This window comes from Scyliorhinus torazame, chromosome 3 (assembly GCF_047496885.1).
Source record: "Scyliorhinus torazame isolate Kashiwa2021f chromosome 3, sScyTor2.1, whole genome shotgun sequence".
Taxonomy (NCBI): domain Eukaryota; kingdom Metazoa; phylum Chordata; class Chondrichthyes; order Carcharhiniformes; family Scyliorhinidae; genus Scyliorhinus; species Scyliorhinus torazame.
In genome coordinates this window covers 234,496,661-234,514,538 of record NC_092709.1, presented here as the reverse complement: position 1 = coordinate 234,514,538, position 17,878 = coordinate 234,496,661, and the positions used below count along the sequence as shown (strand labels likewise).

At 40.3% G+C, this 17,878-nt stretch overlaps 1 protein-coding gene across 3 annotated transcripts in view; it reads left to right on the top strand.

Annotated features, from left to right (window-relative positions):
• map3k1 (mitogen-activated protein kinase kinase kinase 1, E3 ubiquitin protein ligase) overlaps positions 1 to 17,878 on the top strand; it is a 130,943-nt gene that overhangs the window by 61,851 nt on the left and 51,214 nt on the right. For all 3 annotated transcript variants that reach the window (XM_072497005.1, XM_072497004.1, XM_072497006.1), the window contains exons 4-10: positions 1,507 to 1,707; positions 4,663 to 4,779; positions 5,537 to 5,685; positions 8,377 to 8,498; positions 9,438 to 9,519; positions 10,253 to 10,403; positions 10,723 to 11,016. In XM_072497005.1, the coding sequence (XP_072353106.1) occupies positions 1,507 to 1,707; positions 4,663 to 4,779; positions 5,537 to 5,685; positions 8,377 to 8,498; positions 9,438 to 9,519; positions 10,253 to 10,403; positions 10,723 to 11,016 (1,116 nt within the window). The remainder of the gene's footprint in view (positions 1 to 1,506; positions 1,708 to 4,662; positions 4,780 to 5,536; positions 5,686 to 8,376; positions 8,499 to 9,437; positions 9,520 to 10,252; positions 10,404 to 10,722; positions 11,017 to 17,878) is intronic.

Sequence of the window (17,878 nt, the reverse complement as noted above, 5' to 3'; positions counted from 1 at the left end):
GAAACGTTGAAAGGACACTCGGAAAGTTTCCCATAATAAATGCAACCTCCCCATTGACTCATGGAAATCGCTTGCCTTAGAATGCACAAACTGGAGAAAAAGCATCCGTGAGGTTGCCAATCACCTCGAGCATTGTAGGGTGGAACACGACGAGGCCAAGCATCAACAGCCGAAGGAGAACACTGAATCCAGAGTGTCGCACCCACCTCCTCAAACACCACCTGCCAAACCTGTGGCAGAGTCTGCGGATCCAGGATTGGACTATTCAACCATCGCAGAATCCACCTTCCCCGGAGTGGAAGCAAATCATCCTCAACGCTGAAGTACTGCCCAAGAAGAAGAAGCAAAATAATTGAAAATAGCTTTAATAAATGATTGGTGTTGAATGCACATTAACCTTCATTTATTATTATATATGCAAAAATTTAGTTAAAATTTAGTTTAAATTTAGCCACCCTCTTTTCTCTTTCCATGATTTCTGATCCACTTGGGATTGAAGGATTTCAATTCTCTGCCAATGCTGCTTTTAAGGTAGCCAAGTGCACGAATAGCCCATGATCTCTCCATTCCGACATGGCTAAAATCAGGGGTTAAAGAGTGGAACACAGACTGGATTAATATTGTTGCCCTACCAAACGCACGCTATTTTTGTACTTTGTTTTCCATTAATGTCCTTGTGGGCAAAATTTGAAAATGTGGCAAGTCTGGCATTCTGTCCAACATTTTAAGAATTATTCAATACCACTTAAATAAGAAAGCTAAGTAACTAGTCACTGATCTGTCTTTGGGACTCTCTTTTTGCAAGTAGGCAGCTATACTTGACTATTTAACAATGACTTCACTTCAGAAATAATTGGCTGTGAAGTGCTTTGAGGTGTCCTCAGTAAAAACCACTATGTAGAGACAAATTGCTTTCCTTTATTAGAGAACCATGTTTGTAGAAAATGGATAAAATTCATAGTTGTGTAGTAGGAGTTTGTAGTCATCTGTGTTTGGCACAAGTAATAGAACTCTTCCCAGCATCTGGCCATATTTGCCTGATGTTGGATTACTGAAAGCTAGCTGTCCAAAAATGGTTGTCTTCTGGCTCACCTCAGTGCCAAATATTTTCAGTGTCTATTTTTAACAACACTGTATTTATAAATAGTGTTGCTAGAAAGTTATCATGCGCTTATCTAAAATTAATCTAATTTTCAGTGATGTAATTGTCATCTTTTACTCCCCATGCAAATAAAAAGGCCAATTTTACAAATCTAAATTGTGTGCGATTGAGTTGTGGATAACATACTTGTTCTGTCTTCCAATTCATTGATTGAATATGATTCTAAGCCACATTATGTTTAAATGCCAAACTTTGTTTTGTGTGTATGATTGATCAGTTGGGCCTGTGCAGGCCAAGAACGCTTGCTGTTGTTGAGCTTTAGGAACAGAAGGTAGTTTCTTTTTGTAAATTAAACTAGGTTGATGCATCTGTGTAAGCAGATTGACAATGTCCTTATTTTGTAGTTTCAGAGTGGGCGTGTGACTCCTCCAAGGAGAGCTCCTTCACCAGATGGTTTCTCACCTTACAGCCCTGAGGAAACTAACCGCAGAGTCAACAAAGTAATGCGAGCACGACTGTACTTGCTACAGCAAATAGGTCCAAACTCCTTCCTCATTGGAGGAGATGTTCCTGATAACAAGTACAGGGTGTTTATTGGCCCTCAGGTCAGTTGCATGACAATGACTAATGTCCTATGTTTAGACCATCTTGGTTTTCTTTTGAGCAAGTATTGTGCAAGGTGAAACATGGGTTGCTCACTTACTTTGTTTATTTCATTATATAAACTTTGGTTTTGTGCAAAGATTTTTATCCAGTGAAGATTCTGGCAGGTAATTGAACCATGTTATTGTATTTTTTTTTTTTTCTAATATGGTAAAGCTATAGGAAAAAGCAATACATTGAATGGTAATTGACAAAATGTGTCAGCTTACAAAGAGAAAATTGTGCTGCAAGGATTCTTTCAAGTGACTCCCCACCTTTCTATTTCTATGTACATAGTATGGACAGTTGTATACTGCAAATATTATAACAGTATTCATTTTATTTACCATTTCAAAACATTTAAGGAATAATTTAACTAAATTAGCCCAATAAGTTTGGCTCTCAAAATTGCTGCTATTTTATCTTTGTATGCTAATTAAGTATGAAATGATGTAAAACCCATAGTGGACTTTGGGCTGGTGCCATAGGATACTACTGCTCTTGCATTAGATGTTGAGCAACAAAATTGATGTAAGTCTCCATATGAGGGAGAAGGAAGGTGTTATATGTACAAAAAAAATGTGGCTTCAGTAGCAATAAAGTGTCACTCTACATTCATGTATATTGCCATTTTAGGATGGCGCAGTGGTTAGCACTGCTTCCTACAGCAATGAGGACCCAGGTTCGATTTCAGCCCCGGGTCACTCACTGTGTGAAGTTTGCATATTCTCCCCGTGTCTGCATGGGTTTCACCCCCACTACCCAAAGATGTGCAGAGTAGGTGGATTGGCCATGCTACATTGCCCCTTAATTGGAAAACAAAATGATTGGGTACTCTAAATTTCTTTTTTTTTTAATGTATTTTGTCATTTTGATTCCTCTCTGTTTGCTAACAAAACTATAGTGGTGGGAGAACAAGGAGTGTATGCAGGTCAGTGAATGCCTGAATGCTCTGATGTTTCCTGATGTGCTTCAAGTTAAAATGGAGCACAGAATCCCAATTATGTCTCCAAGACCTATGCATTCAATGCAGATGAAATACAATATATCCAGAAACTATTATGGTATTTGCATCTAACATATACTATAAATGTTGCTGTAAAGTAGGGAAAATATGTTTGCGCAATGCTATCTCCTTCTATTTTTTTAGAAACTATTTTAGTGAGGCATTTATAATTTTAGCATTTTAACATCCTATGATAACAGAGCGGTCCAACACACGCAAAAACCCAACAATAACATATCCAAATTCCCCTTGCCCTAACTCCTAGCTACCCATATATTAGATTCCCTGCCCTTATTCTTCACCTCCATGCCTCCCCCTTCTCTCCGACCCCGACCCCCCCTCCCTGCGGTCTGTCAGTTTTCCTTAAAGAAGTCGGTGAGTGGCTGAATGACTGCCACCTCCGAGCGAACCTCGTAATGAACCCCTTAAGGCGAACTTTATCTTCTCTAGCCTAAGACACCCTGACCCACACCCCTGATTTTGGAGGCTCCGAGTCCCTCCATCCCAATAAATTCTGTCTCCGGGCCACCAAGGAGGCAAAGGCCAAAACATTGGCCTCTCTTCCCCCCTCTCTTCTCCCCCCCCCCCCCCCCCCCCCCCCCCCCCCCCCCCCCCCCCCCCCCATGGCTCCCGAATCGTCCGACACACCAAATATTGCCACCTCTGGACTCACTATTCTATTTCTTTCCATCAAACTCCTAAAATCCACAATGTTCAATAAACATTGCATTATCTTTGCCAGAGGCTTTCAACCTTTTTCTTCTGAAGGTCCCCTCACACGTTACAAAAATTCCACTGACCATCTCTTTTCTGTATAAATATTAGTCGTTGGATTAAACTTATATTTATTTTAATTTTACATGTTGCTGATGTTAGCACCAAATTGAAGGTTCCGAGTGGTATGCAGTGACCTGTTAGGGTTGTGAGCCACCTTGCGCCTCTTAGCGGTGAAACTTAGTTACTGATTATTGGCCGAATCGAATAGTTGGAAGGAAAAGTGCGGTTCAGAGGGATAGATGTACCAAGCCTTGCATGGTCTCTGGTTCTTTTTGGCACACTGTTTAACCTTCTTTCAGATCCTCATTTGAGAATCCCTGGCCTATGCAAACGTTCTGTTTTTCAAATTATGTAAAATACCTCTGACTTCTGCATTATGATTTCTTGATTTTGGAACTTTTTCTCTGCCAAAAACTGAGGATTCTAAATCTGGAATGTATGTTAATGCAACAGCTGAGAAGGAGCTCAAAACATGATTGTCCTTTTAGAGGGATAGGGTTCACTTTCCCTGATGTGATCGTCACCCTGGAGTTTATAAATCAGGAGATTTATAAAAGTTGCCTTTTGCCTTTTCTAATTGAACCAATTATGCAGATATCTCTGTTTTGAGGAGGACTGGAATTGAAATGCATGGTCCCAATTTCAACCTGACCACGCATGAAACATATAAAATGGAATCCTAATATTATCTCATGTTTATTATATGCAATCTTTCCTGCGATGCACACCAGTCATGGAATGCCTCTGGTGTATTAGCATGCTTCATTTCCAGGACCAACCTGACATATCAAAGTGAGGCGGCCAGAATGACCTTCCCCTCTTCCCATGGCCATTCTTAGACCCTCTGAATATTCACCATAATTAGGCTCCGCAATAGACCCATAAAAGTCTTCCAACTTGCTTAACCCTGAGTGTAGAGTGAAATTCGACTAAAAGTTTGAAGGTCCTGCCACCCCCTACCCAAACATACATATGGTTTAAGATTGTAACAATATGGGTAGGTTGATATACACTGTCTATGGTAGCCTTTCCTACTGTTATCAAATATATTGAAATTCTATTTACTGAAAAAAAAAGTGTTTTCTGCTATTAGGTGGCTTTGATTTATTATACAAGATTATATAATCTTTTATAGACCTGCAGTTGTGGACGTGGAACATTCTGCATTCATGTTCTGTTTGTTATGCTAAGAGTCTTCCAGTTGGAGCCTTCTGATTCATTGCTGTGGAGAAAGACATTAAAAAACTTTGAGGTAAGCTAAACAAGAAAACTGATTCCTAACTTTTTGTTGAAGGGGCTGTTGTGAGTTTTTAATCTTTAAGATGTGCTTAAGGAGAGAAAAGAACTCGCATTTTTACAGCACTTCCCACATCCCAAAGCAATTTCCGTTTCTTGAAGGACTTAGAAGGGCAATCACTTATAATGCAACTAACTTGCTATTTCAAGACCTTGTTGTGTACAATGAAATAAATGACTGGGTAACCTGCTTTTAGTAATGATGATCGTGGGATAAATATTGGCTAGGACGCAGGGAAAGCAAAACAGTGTCCTGGGATCTTTTGCACTCACCTGAGGGTAAACTAACCTAACGGCATGACTATTTTGAAGGCCGTTGTACCATAGGCAGAAATGCATGCAAGTGCAAAACTGAAGTAGCTTTTTTCCTGAAGAGAAATGGATTAGAATTGTGTGGGAAGATGGGATTATACTAAAGTTCAGAGGATATCTCGGAGACTAAGCTAGCTAGGGTTCCTATTGATTTGGTAGAATGTGGTATGGTGTGTAGAGGCTTGCAGGGTGGAAGATGATAGCATGATGATTCCTTTGAGTGGAAGAGGGAGGGGTTGGATCAGCTGAAGGGCCTTTTTGATTAACTGTGGATGTAACCTCTGCTCATGATGGGGAAAGCTTTTTCAGATGCTCTGTAGGAGAGTTATCAGAGTAAATGCAGCAGTTGAGTTGCATGTTTTTGGAAATTAGGAATTAATATAAATTTTTTTCTTCAAAAGGTGGAAAGTCTCTTTCAGAAATACCATAGTAGACGCAGTTCACGTATCAAAGCTCCATCACGCAACACCATCCAAAAATTTGTTTCCCGCATGTCTAACTCGCACACATCTGCTTCATCCAGTACATCTACATCCAGTACAGAACATAGGTAGGTATTTTGTAATGATTAACCTTGCTTAAAAAGAGATCTCTATATATTGGTGAAGTGGTGGACAGATCCAGGGAACTAGTAAGACAAAAGTTGCATTTATACCATCTTTCAGGATGGCAGCCGGTGACTCGTGGTGTGCCTCAGGGGTCTGCTGGGACCACAACTTTTCACAATATACTGTAATGATCTGGAAGAAGGAATGATACAAAGATCTGTAGAGGGACAGTTAGTATTGAGGAAGCATGGGGGCTGCAGAAGGATTTGGACAAGCTAGGAGAGTGGGCAATGAAGTGGTAAATGAAGTACAATGTGGAAAAGTGTGAGGGATTATTTTCTAAATAGAGAAATGCTTAGGCAATCAGAAGCACAAAGGGACTTGGGAGTCCTTGTTCATGATTCTCTTCAGGTTAACATGCAGGTTCAGTCGGCAGTTAAGAAGGCAAATGCAATGTTAGCATTCATGTCAAGAGGGCTGGAATACAAGACCAGGGATGTATTTCTGAGGCTGTATAAGGCGCTGGTCCGATCCCATTTGGAGTATTGTGAGCAGTTTTGGGCCCCGAATCTAAGGAACGATGTGCAGGCCTTGGAAAGGGTCCAGAGGAGGTTCACAAGAATGATCCCTGGAATTAAGAACTTGTCGTACAAGGAACGGTTGAGGACTCTGTGTCTGTACTCGTTGGAGTTTAGAAGGATGAGGGGGGGATCTTATTGAAACTTGGAGGATACTGCGAGGCCTGGATAGAGTGGAAGTGGAGAGGATGTTTCCACTTGTAGAAAAAACTAGAACCAGAGGACACTATCTCAGACTGAAGGGACGATCCTTTAAAACAGAGATGAGGAGGAATTTCTTCAGCCAGAGGGTGGTGAATCTGCAGAACTCTTGGTCGCAGAAGACTGTGGAGGCCAAATCACTGAGTGTCTTTGAGATAGGTTCTTGATTAATAAGGGGATCAGGGGTTATGGGGAGAAGGCAGGAGAATGGGGATGAGAAAGTATCAGCCATGATTGAATGGTGGAGCAGACTCGATGGGCCGAGTGGCCTAATTCTGCTCCTATGTCTTATGGTCTTTCACAACATCAGGATGCTCTAAAGCAGTTTAGTCAATGAAGTGCTTTTAAATGAACAATTTTTGTCGTAATGTAGGAAACATGGCAACCAATGTGCCACAGACTGCAAAGTGATGATCAGTTAGAGACAACAGTGTAATGAGTTGAATTGGGGCTGAGCAATATGAGATGGAGGATCTAGATAGTTTCAAATAGAATTGCACATGGTATTTTGGGCTTTGATAACAGTATCCCTCTGAATCCAAAGTTTCATTACGGGGAGGGGTTGGGGGTGTTTGACACAGGTAGGTATCACCTGATTAATGAGAGATACTAAATGAATTTGAGAGGTAGTGTAGACAGTTTTTGCCAGAGCTGAAACCAAGACTGGCTGCTCTTTGGACATTAGATTGCATGAAAAGTGGACAGTGGACCTAATTCTGCCATTAGGTAAAGCTTTATCGATTCTCACAAATAAAAACAAATGTGCTATTGTTTTGGTGAAAAACTATCCAAATATCCCCCACCATCTGAGGGGAAAATGAATGAAATGTAGCTCATAAAATCTAATCCCTGTATGCATGGTATGCCTCTTCAGACTCTGCCTTCGAAGGCAATCAAACAGAGGCTTTTAAAACTCTGAAGGGGTTTTGATTGGTTGGATAAGATGTTACTAAGATATCCAGTGAAGAATTTGGGGGAAGTTTCTTCACTCAAGAATGGTGGGCATCTGAAATAAGTTGCTGTGTGAAGAATCTAGGTAAATAGTATAGATGATTTTAAGGAGAAGCTGGAAAGTGCTTGAGGGAGTAAGGATAGAAATGAGAGGCAACACATTTGGAGCATAAATACTAGCATAGATCTGTTGGGCCGATTGTTTGTTTCTATGTTTTAAATTCTTTTGTGCGACCTGATCGCAAGTGAGCCTTTGAGGGGGTTGGGGGGGGGGGAACAATCTCTTTGATTAGGTTCTCATTTACTCTGTATCCTGAACTTATTCTGTTGATTTGACTTACCAGTCAAAGGAGACAACTTCTCTGCATCTATCACACTGAATCAAAAAATTGTTTCACTTCAATGAATATTGGGTCTATTCTACTCTCCTGTAGGTCAATCCTCTCATCCCAGGAATTAACACTTCCTCTGAGGAAAATATATCCTTCTTTGAATAAGGGAACCAATTTGTACAACTTGCAGTAATGACTCAAATCAAAGACATTTTGTGCAAATTAATGGTATTTGATTAGATTGCAGGAACACAAATTGCATCAGCATGACTAATATTCAGATACTCAGGTGTTCAAACCCACGGTCTACATACAGCCAACAAGTTCTGGCAATATAGCTCTAGAAGCCAAATCAACTCCCTTTTGTACTTGTTACATGTTTAAATTCCATGGATTGGGTATCTGCATGGATGTTTCCTTGAGTGCTTCATTATTGAATAACTCCTAAAATAGAATTCCCAAGGTCATAATATCTGCAGATTGAGAACTATGCATATTAATTGCAACGTTGTTTTAAACTTTTTATATTTGCTCTTTGAGATTCTGTGCTATGCATCTAAATGACCAACATTGAAAAGATGGCGACATTTCTGAACTGCACATATAAGGACAATTGATTTTGTTTTTCTAGTTTGAAAGATGAAGAAGAACAAATGTGTCCCATTTGTCTACTGGATATGCTTGATGAAGAAAGCTTGACTGTGTGTGAAGAAGGCTGTCGGAATAAACTTCACCATCACTGCATGTCAATCTGTGAGTTTGAAGTGATTTCCACTTTTAAGTTGCTTTTTAACCATGAGACGCAATGTTTCAAGCACTTTTTGTCCAATGATGAACTACTTTGGTTTACTAGTAAATAATCGACTTGATACAGTTAATTCTTTTGAGCTGGTACTATTATCTGGGGAGCACTGGATGGCAGGGTTATCTGAAAGTTAGTTGCTTGATAATGCTCAGTTCTTAATTGTGCAAAATAAATGCAGATCTCCATACATTTGAAATAAACTTTTTAAAACATAAATTTAGAGTACCCAATTCTATTTTTCAATTAAGGGGCAATTTGGCGTGGCCAATTCTCCTACCCTGGATTTTAAATAAACTTGATTACTTTCTTTACTTTTTGTTCTTGGTTGCTTGTTTCTAGTCATCTTTTGGCCTATGCCCCGATACCTATCTAAAGATATTAACTGATTTAGAACATCCTTGCACATTGCAAAATGTTCCTTGGTGAATAGTTTAGAATTCTGTTCAGCTGAAATCTAAACTTCTGGAGTGAGAATGATGCAAAAATCATCTAAACTAGTGGGGGGGGGGGGGTTTGAGTGGGGTCTGTGCTTATCCCAAGTGTGTCTCACGTTGATAGCCACTTCCCAAATAGCAGCTGGTTACCAATTTATATATCTGGAGCAAAGCCTAGCAGAGGTCCAAGTGCCAGGATTGCTTTCACAGTATTTCCTAAAGTATAGGTCTAAAAATGTCATGTGCTATGTTATATACCCCACAAATGTTGTTTGTATCAGGAGTCGTCATCTTGATATCACCCGAGGAATGCATCACATCTTAGAAATTGATAAGATGGTGGTGGTCCAGAAATTGAAAGCAAAATAAATTAAATTTGTTGCAACTTCAAGTGAAGCTTGATGTTTCAGTTATGTTCAGTATTGCATTTAGTTATGTTGGACTTTATTCCAGGGGCTGAGGAATGCAGAAGAAACCGTGAGGCACTTATCTGTCCCCTTTGTAGAGCCAAATGGAAGTCTCGAGAACTGCACAGGTAAGAAAGCTGCTTAATGAAATAGAAAACTTTAAACTACTGTTGGTTATGAAATGTTTCATTTTTAACTTTTAGCCTTCAATTACCCTTCTTGCATTTTTGATTTTGTAAATTTGAAAAGACCAAGAATACTCCATATTCCCATGCAGCATTATTGATGATACCTCCTGTTCTGTGATGGCCATTAAACTTTAGAACATATTCTTGTGCCTGAATGAGTGCATCATCATGGTATCCAAACCATCAGCACAACACACCACCACCCTAATATTTGATATTACTGATGAGAGTCCAATAGTGTAATATCAATATTAATTGCAGGACTTTACATGGATGTAGGTATATTGATCATTCACTGCACAAAATGTGGAGCATTTCTAATTAGTCCTTCAGATATGACCAAGTATGGACATGAACCATTTTTATATTTCTGAATTGACTATCTGGTTCAACACTTGGCATGTTTCAACATAACATGTACCTTTGCTGGCAGTAGCAAATTTGAATTAAGATTTTCTTTTTTTTTTTTACGAACCTGTGATTCTGGCTAAATTTAGGCAGACCTAATTTCCTTGATTTTAGCAAGATGATCAGCTGAAAAATCAAAGCTTGTGTGCTTGGGAAAACCATTCCTTCAAAATAATAATTTCATGGGAATCTGATTAACATTCATTCATTCAGTGTTTTCTTCATTGAATTTCACAATGTCATTTAAACTTTTCCCTTATAAAAGCCATGAGTCTCAAAGCTCAGTACAAATCCAGACTCAGCCACTAGAGGTCGATCCACAGAGGCGACAGCAGGACAGTGACTTCAATCTGCGTCATTATGGAGTCCAACAAATCCCACAAGCTTACAAAGAGTTGGCAGAACCGTGGATTCAGGTGAAGAGATTTTATAATATAAATTATATTTTACACAAGAACAGATGTTGTAGCTTTGGAATTCTTAGGAAACTGCAAATAGCAATACACCATAATTGCTACTGTAAATGTTGGAAACTTTACACTGTGATATCATTTAATCAAATTCTTCCAAGTGGTGGCGTGTTTACACAGTAAAGCCAACAGTGATGACCTTTCCAAATTGACTATTTTCAGCAAACAAATTTTACATTTTAACATGTTTTAAATTAAATTTAGGAAGTGATTTTTAACTGCATGCTTCATCTATTGCTGTGACACTGTCCACTTTTTTATTTAGGTATTTGGAATGGAACTGGTTAGTTGTCTCTTTTCTCGGAACTGGAATGTACGAGAGATGGCACTAAGGCGACTTTCACATGATGTTAGTGGTGCCTTGCTGTTAGCAAATGGCGAAATCCGTACTGGAAGTTCCTCCTGTAGTAATGGAAGTGACACTGGATCTAGTAGTCTGACGGGAGCCAATGGGTCATCTCAGACTGATATCTCAGGAGACGTGGTGTTGGAATCATGTTGCAGTGTACTCTCTATGGTCTGTGCTGACCCAGTCTACAAAGTATATGTCGCTGCTTTGGTAAGGCATTAATCTAATGTTTAGAATGCAATACAACTTAAATCTATATAACGCTGATTTTGGGCAACAATTCCAAATCACTCAAGCCCCACCCAGTTAAGACTGCAAAAACCCAGATTGATCAAATAAATCTATATGGATTAAGATATAATCTCGAGGTGTAGATGCAATTCAGTTCCATTAAAATTGCCCTCAAATTGATGCGTTCGTAACCAATTCAATGTTATGAGCTTGTGACCTGCATGGGGTTCATTATTCCAAATGTAATTTATTCATGGTAATGATTTTATTCATTTAGTCATTTATGTCTGACTGCTAGAAAGGGAGTATTAAGTAACTCAGTTTGGTATTTTTGAATTTAATAATTACTTCACTTCAACAGACTGACATTTAAAATGTTTGTCCTATTTACAGAGGGAAATATTTAGTTTTGAATAGGTTAATGTCAGCATTAGAAAAGCAGCCTGAAAAGTTCTGGGGTATGGAAACGGATTGTGCGGGGGGAATAGAGCATAGGGTGTCCTTATATGCCGATGACTTGTTGTTATACGCGTTGGAAAAGAGTGTATCAATAGGGGGAATATTGGAGCTGCTTCAGGTGTTTAGGTCTTTCTCGGGGTACAAATTAAATCTAGACCAGAGTGAGTATTTTCTGGTGTCTTGGCCGGGGGGTAGGGGTGGGGGTCTGCCATTCTGTAGGACAGGGACTCCCTTGAGATACCTGGGGGTGCAGGTTGCTTGGGAGTGGGGGGGGCAGGGGGTGGGGGTGCTCCGTAGGTCCAACATTTCTAGTTTGGTGGGGAGAGTGAAAGCTGATCTGGCAAGGTTGGATGGTCTCCCTCTCTCACTGGCGGGTTGCGTACAGGCGGTTAAAATGAACGTGTTGCTGCGATTTCTGTTTATTTTCCAATGCGTACCGGTTTTCTTGCCAAAGCCATTTTTCAGAGAGATTGAAGGAATGATTACCACGTTCATATGGGGAGGGAAGGTGGCCAGAGTTAGAAAGGTGCTGCTACAAAGGGGAAGGCAGGCAAGGGGTTTGGGTCTTCCGAAACTGATGATGGACTGGGCGTCGAGATGTGGAGAAGGTGCGGAGCTGGGTCAGAATGGAGGAGAGTTTGTGTAGGGGGTCGGGATTGAAGGCGCTAGCAACAGCGCCGCTCCCGATGGCCCCGGGGAAATACTCGGAATCCAGCAATAATGGTTTCATTGTGAATTTGGAGACCATTTCGCCAACACTTCGGGTTGGGGGCAGGGTCAAGGGAAATGCCGATTTGGGGGAACCACAGATTTCAGCTAGGGAAGTGGGATTGGAAATTTATGGAAATGGGAGGAGAAGGGTATTAAGACACTAAAAGATTTGTTTCTTGGGGGTCGGTTTGCAGAATTCAAGGAGCTGGGAGCGGTGTGGGCTGGAGCAGGGGGAAATGTTTAGATACATGCAGATTTGAGATTTTGCCAAGAAGGAGATCCAGAGCTTCCCGGTGGAGCCAGCCTCCATATTGCTGGAGGAGGTGCTGACGATGGGGACTGGAGAAGGGAGTAGTGTCGGTGGTTTACGGGGCTCTTGGGAAGAGGAGAAGGCACCACTGGAAGGGATAAAAGCCAAGTGGGAGGAAGAGTTGGGAGAGGGTATGGAGATGGGGTTCTGGTATGAGGTGCTCCGGAGAGTGAACGCCTCCACTTCGTGCGTGCGGTTATGGCTTTAGAGCACACCTCACAAGGGTGAGGATGAGCTGGCTCTTTGACGAGGTAGAAGATGTGTGTGAACGTTGCAAATCAAGTTCGCCTTGAGAGGGCCAATGTTAGGGTTCGCCCGGAGGTGGCAGCCGTTCGTCGACTTCTTTTTGCTGAAAATTAATCGTCGGGAAGGGGGGTGGGGGCACGGGCGAGTTAGCTTAGCTTAGAGTAGGGGGTTAATAAAGGTGGGCCCTGTAAGGGAGGAAGACGGCTTTTGCACTATGTTTACAGATACATGTACATTGTTTATTTTGTTGTTGTTGTAAATCCCCAAAATACCTCAATAAAATGTTTATTTAGAAAAAAAGTTTGAACTGAGGGGAAGGATGGGGGGGTTCTACAATTCATGGGCGTTATTCATTATGCACTTTCAAGAATTGGATAACATTGAACATTACTAGGGGGGGGTGTTGGGAGAGTTGGGGGGAGGGGACTGTATGTGTTAATGGTGACTGGATGATTCCTGATTCCTTTTTCTTATTTGTTTGTTAACATGCGGGGAGTTGTTTGGGGGTTGGTGGGAAGATGAGATTGTTGTTGATATGGGGATTGACATTATATTCGTTGCTGTTTATTGTTGGTGGGTGCAAATTTGGGCGATAATGTGAAAAAGGAGGAGAATAAAAGTATTTTAAAAAAGAAAAGCAGCCTAAAAAAATCATCGTTCGTTGACTGATATTGAAAGCAGTAATTACTAGCCTTAATGTCTTTCCAATACAAGATTGTATTTGCCTTCAATTTGCTTTTTGTTGAGACACCTTTTTTTGACCACTTTTTGCACACTCCATATCTTCTGATTGCTTTTTATTTTCTTTTTCTTTGCTTTTCGTTTTGCTGTTGGCTAACCTTTTTAGGCAAATAGAAATCACTTTGTTCTTTGGCTTTAATTTTGCTTCACTTTTGCCTTTTCTATCTTGAATTTAATCTTCTGAATTATTGTGATATATTTCTGTAAATTTAGCACTTGTGTTGGGAGTGGAACATTTCCCGACTTCAGGACCTCAAGTGTTTTAAACACCTCCCAATGTGAGTGAAGTTGATGGTACTCTTTGATTCTGCTTCTGTAATGTGTCTCAGCACCAAATTCAGAAGGGCATCTTTTCAAGAATGTAGATTTTCAAAAGGAATTTGGTTACATACTGTGTAGGAGGTTTGTTAACGCAATAAGGTTCCTGGCTATGTGACCACAACGATAACAAGTTGAAACGAGTAGTAGGTAATGGATGTTTTTCAGAGGAGTATATAAGCAGTAGTACCCTTCAGTTAATTTTTAGCGCCATTGAGTGTGTGTTCTTGCAACACTGAAAATGTTGTAATCAACTTCAGGTGGACATGGATGAGTTGTAAATCTGACATGGATGAAATTTAATGCAGAAAAATGGGAGGTGATAGGTTTTGGAAAGAAGATTGGAATATGCACAAGATGGGCAAATTTTAAAAGTAGAAAAGTGGAGAGTTGATTTCAAGACCTTGAGAGAGAGGTTAAGCTGATTGCTTTATCTTTAAGGAAAAATGACATGTATCCAAGTGGGCAAAGTACAAAAGCAAAACGGTAATGCTAGGTCTGTAGGGATTGTGTATTAGACCACAATTCGATAATTGGATCATTTATTGTTAGGGCCATGTCGAAGGTTCGGATTCACCAAGATGAAACTAAAGCAGAGGCACTTCAGTTATGAAACGAGCTTCGAGAAACTAGAGCCCTATTAATTTGAGCAAAAGACTGAGATCTGTTTCAAGTGTTCAAAACTGTGAGCTTTTGAAGAAAATTACTTCCCATCATTTGTTGGCTAGAGAGGGAATACATTTGGTGAAGGTAGGAAAATGGGCATTCTATCCAAAATGGTGGTGGAAGCAGAATACATAATAGCTTTTAAAAAGGAAGTAGATGAGCATTTGAAAAATAGCATTTAAAAGGATTTTGAGTACACAATGTGATCTACGAACAGCTGAGAGCCATCACCGATGCTATTGGCCTCTTGTAATGTGATGTTCTTTGTGTACTTTCACAATGTCACTGGGGAAAGTGAGCCCAAGGACTCTTGGGTGAAAATGTGGCATTATTTTTTAAAAGATGGTTTCTCTTCCTAACCATCTCACTAACACAAATGGAATTTCATCATTATTGAGGGAAAAATGGCATTTTTATAGAAATCCTACTTTTTGGTCACCCGAGTACCATTTGTTTTGCATGTTTGGTCCATTCTGTAGCATCGGACAGGGATGGGGAAACTTTTTCGTATTGAGGGCCACTCGCACCAATTAAAATCAATCACTAAAAGCCAACTTAATTAATTTATTTTTAAAACAAGAATACAGAAACATATAATTTACCCAATGCTTTAATGCAATTGCTGAGTTTGATTTTTCTTAGCACAACTTGTGTCGCAATTACAACACTCCTGAAATTCAGCACACAGTTTTACTTGCTTTCCTTTCTTATTCTCCATCTCTCGCTCTCTCCTTTTCCTGTCTGTCTGTGTCTCCCTCTCTTTTCCCAATCTGTCTTACCCCAAACTAGCCCAGAGCAGTGACTCAACAACCCAAGGCTCTGGCCAACTCCCAGTCTGAAGCTGCAGGTGGGCTTGGAGACTAGTTCCTCAGTTTGCAGAGGTTGAGTCACTGTCCTGGAACTCCAATAGAGCTGGGAGGGGGTTAGCTGCCAATGGAACCAGATGTTCTGCTCTTTTCCCCCTGCCCCGAGTTACTCTCACTTCACCCGCTCTTTTCTCTCATGTCCTCTCCTTTTCTCTCCTCCTCTTTCTCCCTACAGCCTGGGCCTCTGGTGACTGCAGCTGAGGCTCAGCTATCAGAACATGGCAAAAACTGGCCCAGAGTGCAGCATGTGGTGGGATAGGGCCGGATTTTGAAATCTCCCCATGGGCCTAAGTGCAATGGGCTAGTTTCAGCCCCTGCCCAGGGGGGTTCCCCACCCCTGGCATAGGCTATATGGAAGACATTTTTTTCCAAAGTCCAGCCTAATTTGTCACACCCATCTAAGTGAGCAGGTTATCGCTGAAAGCTACATTCAAAAGTGCACATGATTGGGCTGACATTCCAGCAGAGTTACTGAGGGAACCTTGTATTGTCAGGACCTCTGCCTTTCAGATTAATTCAATCCAGACCTTATCTGCCTATTCCGTTAATCCACATAAATGTTAAGATTCCCAGTGCAAAGGAGAGGATGGAATTCCACTGGTATCCTAACTAGTGTTGTTGCCACAGCCAACAGAGTGCTTAATAGTGAAGTTGTGCTTTAGTAACCAACATTTTAGAAATTAATTTAAATTGGTTTTGACAGGAGGCTTCTGATATTCCAGAAAAGTTCTTTTTTACCTCCAGTAAATTTTGATGTGAATGATTTGTATATTTTAAATAAATTTAGAGTACACAATTCTTTTTTCCAATTAAGGGGCAATTTAGCGTGACCAATCCACCTACCCTGCACATCTTTGGGTTGTGGGGCTGAGATCCATACAGACACGGGGAGAATGTGCAAACTCCACACAGACAGTGACCCGGCACCGTGAGGCTTGTGATGTATGATACTTGAAGGTGTTCAAAGTGCATAGTTTATTCGATTCAGCATATATAGCTTATTGATGGTTATCGGTAAATAGTCATACATTAGTTCTATGATTTTTATAATAATAGGCATGTGAACGATGGGGCTCATTTTAACTAAGATTTATGACTTCCAGCAATACTCATGGGTGAAATATGAAACCTAATCATTCCTCTTCAGTATTGTCAACACTGTCCCTTTGAATTCACAATCTCTTTACTGAGGCTGACATTTTCTCGTGGCATTTTGTTTAGAGAAGTTGGCATCCATGGACATAGAAAAGCATTGTGCATTTAGGTTTGCTAGCATGTGACTTGTAGAAAGGGTCTTCTGTTGCACATTTATATTATGCTGCTGTAGGTTTTTAAGGCCTATAAATAACTGGTAAAAATAATGGCCCATATTTTGCAGTTGTAATGATGGTGAAACTGTTTGCCGTTGTTACTTGTGGAACTTCTTCAGGTGTCTGCACATGAACAATTAATTCCCTACTCTTGCCATACTATGCTGTTGGCTTTCAACTCAAAAACATTTAGTAATCACTGTTTGCTTTGCACTTCGACTTTTAAACTTTAGTTCTTCCTGTAAAACCCTTGAAAATATTGCACCTCATTGAATGAGATTTAACTGTTTAATGGTGGACTCAGTCATGATTACTGCTAAACAATCCCTGTAGCCCTGAAAGGTTAATCTTACGGATGTTTAATTTCTCCATTCCATGATTCCATAGATTTTAAAAATACTATTTTAAGGTTTGATATTTCAACTTCTACTTTAATCCCATTTGTATGTCCCAGCCTTTATTACACTTTTTTCTGTAAGATTATAAAAAGCAAGTGATAAAACAGTATTAATTCCTGGTTTGCTGTCTGGGAGCATTATTCAACTTGACTGCTCAGCCTACATGATGGCATCGCAGCTGGATTCCAAAAGCGGGTTAATATTGTCATTGCACATCTCTGTGTACGGTTTTCTTCGAGGTGCATTGAACCCTCGCTACAGACCCCAAAACCTGGGCCACTGTAAAGAGATTAGGAATTCAAAGGGACACTGGCAATATTGGCACTGAATGATTTTGTTTTAATTTTCACCTGATTGCATTGCTGGAAGTCATAAATGCGGAGTTAAAATGAGCCCATTATTCACAAGCCTATTTTAATAAAAATCATATATCACTTTAGGCCAATCACATCTCAATGTTTTTTATAATATGGAAGACACCAAGTTACTCTTCCCTGCACACTGGCAAATTCCTGAGCATCAGACCCTGACCCATATCATAGAGTAAAATGCACCATTATTAATGAACTGATCCCAGTTTAATGCTATACTGGTGGTGGAGAATAGCCCTAGGATCAATAGTTTTTTCCCCTGGATACTGCCTGTGTAGGCATAACTGGGAAATGTTGAATAATTTAAATGTCAGGTCCATTTTGGCAGGAGAATAAAAAAAGAAACATATTACCTAAATGGTGAGCGATTCCAGAGCTCGGATGCAGAAGAATCTGAGCGTCCTAGTGCATGAATCTCAAACGACTAGCATGTAGCGAAAACAGC